We start from the raw sequence: 6289 nt of genomic DNA, 5'->3' as shown, positions 1-6289 counted from the left end.
TGAGAGAGCCAAGGTGAAGGTGAACTGCTGAGAGAGTGGGAGACGGCTGAGCATGTGCAGAAAATGATCTAAAATTTCTGGACTTGGATGATAAACCACCATTGGGGGTGCTGTGGAGTGGAAGGAAACCCAGAGCAGGAGTCATGGTCTGGAGGACAGTTTCGAATGTTGGGCATTATTTTGTGAGCAAAAAGCAGGCAGTCATCTGAATAAAGGGATGAACATTCCAAAGGCAGTCAGAAGGATCCAGACCAAGCCAGTGGCTCCTCTCTCTGCAGCAACACAAGGCAACTTTGAATTTTGTGCTCTCTCTCTCTCTCAAAGATTTTTTGGCTTCAGTTTACCAAACAAACTGAATTTTGTTTATGATCTTTGCTTCAGTTGAGATCGAAGTTTTGTGAGTCTTATGTGTTTGTGTTTGTTTTGTGTCTAAGTTTTTCTGTGGGCTGGTTGGAAATATCTTTTCTTTGGCTTGGCTTCGCGGACGAAGATTTATGGAGGGGGTAAAAGTCCACGTCAGCTGCAGGCTCGTTTGTGGCTGACAAGTCCGATGCGGGACAGGCAGACACGGTTGCAGCGGCTGCAGGGGAAAATTGGTTGGTTGGGGTTGGGTGTTGGGTTTTTCCTCCTTTGCCTTTTGTCAGTGAGGTGGGCTCTGCGGTCTTCTTCAAAGGAGGTTGCTGCCCGCCTAACTGTGAGGCGCCAAGATGCACGGTTTGAGGCGATATCAGCCCACTGGCGGTGATCAATGTGGCAGGCACCAAGAGATTTCTTTAGGCAGTCCTTGTACCTTTTCTTTGGTGCACCTCTGTCACGGTGGCCAGTGGAGAGCTCGCCATATAACACGATCTCCATTCTGGAGACGTGACCCACCCAGCGCAGCTGGATCTTCAGCAGCGTGGACTCGATGCTGTCGACCTCTGCCATCTCGAGTACTTCAACGTTAGGGATGAAAGCGCTCCAATGGATGTTGAGGATGCAGCGGAGACAACACTGGTGGAAGCGTTCTAGGAGCCGTAGGTGATGCCGGTAGAGGACCCATGATTCGGAGCCGAACAGGAGTGTGGGTATGACAACGGCTCTGTATATGCTTATCTTTGTGAGGTTTTTCAGTTGGTTGTTTTTCCAGACTCTTTTGTGTAGTCTTCCAAAGGCGCTATTTGCCTTGGCGAGACTGGTGTCTATCTCATTGTCGATCCTTGCATCTGATGAAATGGTGCAGCCGAGATAGGTAAACTGGTTGACCGTTTTGAGTTTTGTGTGCCCGATGGAGATGTGGGGGGGCTGGTAGTCATGGTGGGGAGCTGGCTGATGGAGGACCTCAGTTTTCTTCAGGCTGACTTCCAGGCCAAACATTTTGGCAGTTTCCGCAAAGCAGGACGTCAAGCGCTGAAGAGCTGGCTCTGAATGGGCAACTAAAGCGGCATCATCTGCAAAGAGTAGTTCACGGACAAGTTTCTCTTGTGTCTTGGTGTGAGCTTGCAGGCGCCTCAGATTGAAGAGACTGCCATCCGTGCGGTACCGGATGTAAACAGCGTCTTCATTGTTGGGGTCTTTCATGGCTTGGTTCAGCATCATGCTGAAGAAGATTGAAAAGAGGGTTGGTGCCAGAACACAGCCTTGCTTCACGCCATTGTTAATGGAGAAGGGTTCAGAGAGCTCATTGCTGTATCTGACCCGATCTTGTTGGTTTTCGTGCAGTTGGATAATCATGTTGAGGAACTTTGGGGGACATCCGATGCGCTCTAGTATTTGCCAAAGCCCTTTCCTGCTCACGGTGTCGAAGGCTTTGGTGAGGTCAACAAAGGTGATGTAGAGTCCTTTGTTTTGTTCTCTGCACTTTTCTTGGAGCTGTCTGAGGGCAAAGACCATGTCAGTAGTTCCTCTGTTTGTGCGAAAGCCGCACTGTGATTCTGGGAGAATATTCTCGGCGACACTAGGTATTATTCTATTTAGTAGAATCCTAGTGAAGATTTTGCCTGCAATGGAGAGCAGCGTGATTCCCCTGTCGTTTGAGCAGTCTGATTTCTCGCCTTTGTTTTTGTACAGGGTGATGATGGTGGCATCACGAAGGTCCTGAGGCAGTTTTCCTTGGTCCCAACAAAGCTTGAAAAACTCATGCAGTTTGGCATGCAGAGTTTTGCTGCCAACATTCCAGACCTCTGGGGGGATTCCATCCATACCTGCTGCTTTGCCACTTTTCAGTTGTTCGATTGCCTTATATGTCTCATCCAGGGTGAGGACCTCATCCAGCTCTAGCCTTAGGGGCTGTTGAGGGAGCTGGAGCAGGGCAGAATCTTGGACTGAGCGGTTGGCACTGAAAAGAGATTGGAAGTGTTCTGACCATCGGTTGAGGATGGAGATCTTGTCACTGACGAGGACTTTGCCGAATGAGCTGCGCAGCGGGCTTTGGACTTGGCGTGAGGGGCCATACACAGCCTTTAGAGCCTCGTAGAAACCCCTGAAGTCGCCAATGTCCGCGCTGAGCTGGGTTCGTTTGGCGAAGCTAGTCCACCACTCATTTTGGATCTCCCGGAGTTTGCGCTGAAGATGGCTGCATGCGCGACGGAAGGCTTGTTTCTTCTCTGGACAGGACGGCTTTGTAAGGTGAGCCTGGTGGGCAGCTCGCTTCTTTGCCAGCAGCTCCTGGATTTCCTGGCTGTTTTCTTCAAACCAGTCCTTGTTTTTCCTGGAGGAGAAGCCCAGTACCTCTTCAGTGGATTGCAGTATGCTAGTCTTCAACTGATCCCAGAGGGTTTCAGGGGACGTGTCCGTGAGGCGGGTTGCATCCTCGAGCTTTGCTTTGAGGTTTGCCTGGAAGTTTCCTCTCGCTTCGTCTGACTGCAGGTTTCCAACATTGAACCTCTTTCTGGGGGCTTTACTGTTCCTGGGCTTTGGATTGAAGTGAAGGTTGAGCTTGCAGCGAACCAGCCGGTGGTCAGTGTGGCATTCCGCGCTGGGCATGACCCTGGTGTGGAGCACATCTCGTTTGTCACTTTCTCGCACCAGGATGTAGTCCAGGAGGTGCCAGTGTTTGGATCGGGGATGCATCCAGGTAGTCTTAAGGCTGTCCCTCTGCTGAAAAATGGTGTTTGTAATGACAAGCCGCTGTTCTGCGCAGAGCTCCAACAGGAGGCGCCCATTGTGGTTGCACTTGCCGACGCCATGCTTGCCCAGGATTCCTGGCCAGGTTTCTGAGACTTTGCCGACACGAGCGTTGAAGTCGCCAAGGATGACAACCTTGTCAGCTGTAGGGGTGTGTTGGATGAGGTTGCGCAGGTCGGTGTAGAACTTGTCCTTTTCTGCTGGTTCCGCCTGGAGGGTTGGAGCATAGACACTGATGAGGGTGATGCGACGCTTGTTTTGAAGGGGGAGTCGCATGGACATGATTCGGTCCGAGAGGCCTGTCGGAAGGTTTTCGAGTTTGGAGGCAATGATGTTCTTGACCATGAAGCCTACACCAGATAGGCGTCGTTCATCCGAAGGCTTGCCAGACCAGTAGAGTGTGTAGCCCGCGCCACATTCTTGGAGGCTGCCTACATCTGCCAGGCGGACTTCACCGAGAGTGGCTATGTCGATGTCAAGTCTGAGGAGTTCATGTGCAATGAGGGCAGACCGACGTTCAGGTCGGTGGCTGTCAGCCTTGTCTAGCATGGTTCTGATGTTCCAGCATGCTAGCTTGAGTTTGTGAGCATCTTTTGAGGGGGAGGACGTGGAGGGGGAGGACGTGGAGGGGGTGGACGTGGACCTGTCCTCGGGCCTGCGCAAAGGAGCTTTTAGGTGGAGTGCAGTGCGCGCAGTACTGGCCCCTCCCTTTACACCCATGGTTCGTGTGCCGTGGCCGAGCAAGCTGGGACGTGGCAGCGAGGTCCTTGGGTCGTAGGTTTTATATCGGAGTGGCCTTTACCCGGTTTCTTACCCGGGCTGGAGGGGTCTGCCTCCCCTCTTAGGTCGGTCCATACTGCCTGGACTGGGGCCGAGGCCGCCGCAGCTCTCCCTGTGCCCGGACTGGGGCCGCCGCCTCCAACTCTTTGCCCGGATCGGGGCCTCCGCCTGCCTCACTCGACCGAGGCCGAGGCCGCAGTCTCCCCCTTGCTCCTGCCCGGATCAGGGCCGCCGCCGCCTACCCTTCGCCCGGACTGGGGCTGGGGCCGCTGCTGCTCTCTCTGTGCCCGGACTGGGGCCGCTTCCTCCCACACTCTGCCCGGATCGGGGCCTCCGCCTGCCTCACTCGACCGAGGCCGGGGCCGCCGTCTCCCCCTTGCTCCTGCCCGGATCGGGGCCACCACCGCCTACCCTTCGCCCGGACCGGGGCCGGGGCCGCTGCTTCTCTCTCTGTGCCCGGACTGGGGCCGCCGCCTCCCACTCTCTGCCCGGATCAGGGCCTCCGCCTGCCTCACTCGACCGAGGCCGGGGCCGCCGTCTCCCCCTTGCTCCTGCCCGATCGGGGCCGCTGCTGCCTACCCTTCGCCCGGACCGGGGCCGGGGCCGCTGCTGCTCTCTCTGTGCCCGGACTGGGGCCACCGCCTCCCACTCTCTGCCCGGATCGGGGCCTCCGCTTGCCTCATTCGACCGAGGCCGGGGCTGCCGTCTCCCCCTTGCTCCTGCCCGGATCGGGGCCGCCGCCGCCTACCCTTCAATTAAACTTTAATTACATATGTTATATTTAGGCTGGGGAATTTATTAGTTTTACACTGTTATAGAAATTTGCATAGTAACCAGTGGGCAGTGTTATAAAAGGGGGGCTTTTGAATTAAAGTTTGAAGGTGAATTTTTGTTAATAAAGTAATTGTTCATCTTTACGCCTGTGTGAGATGCCTTCTTTGTGGTTGCTGGTTTGATCTTGTAACACAATATTCAGTGCTCCGACTGCAGAAGAATTTTAAAAGATCAAGGAAGTTAACGCAACCCTCGCTGGTCCACACTGGGAAGAGGCCCTTTACTTGCTCTTGAGTACGGCAAGGGCTTCACCCATACATCCAACCTGCTGGCCCACAGAGAAAAGCCGTTCATCTTCCCTGAGTGCAGCAATGGCTTCACCCAGATCTCCAACCTGCTGAGACACCTGAAGATTCACAGCAGTGACACACTGTTCGTCTGCCCCCAGTGTAGGAAGGGCTTCGCCCTAACCTCCCACCTGCTGATCCAAAAAGCATGTCCACACTGGAGAGAAGCCATTCACCTGCTCCGAGTGTGGCAAGAACTTCACTCCAACCTCTGACCTGCTGACTCACACTGGGGAGAGGCCATTCACTTGTTCCAAATGCGGGAAGGACTTCACCCAAACCTCCCACCTGAGAACCCACCAGCGGGTCCACACAGGTGAGAGGCCCTTCACCTGCTTGAGCTGCAACAAGAGCTTCACCCAGTCAGCCGCTCTGTTGAAGCACCAGGGGGTCCACAAATGATCCGATTCTTTTACTGATCTGACCCCACACATTCTAACCAGGGTCGAACCGTGTCTACTGTCCCGTCCCCATCCAGCTGATCTTAACAGCCCCAGTAATGGTCCAGCAGCTTAATGTACTTGGCACATGCCAAATAAATGACCTGGACCGTGAACATCTGACTTGTCTGTTGAACAGCGAGGGCTGGACGTACTTTGGTTAGGATTATTGGAATGGTCTTTCTGCTGTTGAACCACAGAAAAGCACAGAAACAGATCATTTGCCCCATCTATCCTGTGCTGAACTATTATTCTGCCCAGTCCCATTGACTGTAAGGCAATTGATAGCTTCTCCCCCCTCTCCCTATTCTGGTAATGGGAGTCGGCATTAGGGAGCCTGGGGTGGGGTGGTGAGGGGTGAGTAAGAGTCTGGAAGCCTTGAAACAGTGGGAATGGCTGGTTCATAAATTCTCATTTGGAAATTCAAGGTGAATGAATGTTTTCCAAACCAAGGGGTATTGGGTGAGGGTGGGCATTTGGATCAGCCCCGATGGGTCATAATGTTGTGTAGCACAGAAAACAGGCATTTTGGCCTAGCTTGTTTGTCCTGGCCCCATTTGGCCCACATCCCGTTCTGATCCATATTCCTGAATATATGTCTTCTAAGTTCACCCACCTCCACGACTTCCTCTGGCAGCTCATTCCACGTGCCCAACACCCTCTGGGTAAAGTTAAATAGGGGAGTCTGCAGACGCTGGGTCTGCAGTGCAATATTGGAGAAACTCAAAAGGTCACTCAACATCTATAGGTTAACCACGTTTTGGGCCTGGGCCCTTCATTGAGGTTTGAGCAAAAAGCAGGCAGTCATCTGAATAAAGAGGAGGGAGGAAATGGGAAGGAGGT

The 6289-nt window shown here is 53.5% G+C and overlaps 1 protein-coding gene across 1 annotated transcript; it reads left to right on the top strand.

The window, feature by feature from the left end:
- Positions 1 to 4814: 4814 nt before the first annotated feature.
- Positions 4815 to 5408, top strand: LOC138765449 (gastrula zinc finger protein XlCGF8.2DB-like). Its single transcript, XM_069942489.1, has 3 exons — positions 4815 to 4835; positions 4955 to 5095; positions 5154 to 5408. Exons 1-3 carry the CDS (start codon positions 4815 to 4817, stop codon positions 5406 to 5408), a joined length of 417 nt encoding a protein of 138 aa, XP_069798590.1.
- The last annotated feature ends 881 nt before the right edge of the window (positions 5409 to 6289 follow it).

Source organism: Narcine bancroftii, chromosome 5, assembly GCF_036971445.1.
Source record: "Narcine bancroftii isolate sNarBan1 chromosome 5, sNarBan1.hap1, whole genome shotgun sequence".
Classification (NCBI taxonomy): Eukaryota; Metazoa; Chordata; class Chondrichthyes; order Torpediniformes; family Narcinidae; genus Narcine; species Narcine bancroftii.
Note: the sequence above shows the minus strand (reverse complement) of the source record. Positions and strands in the feature narration are given on the sequence as shown.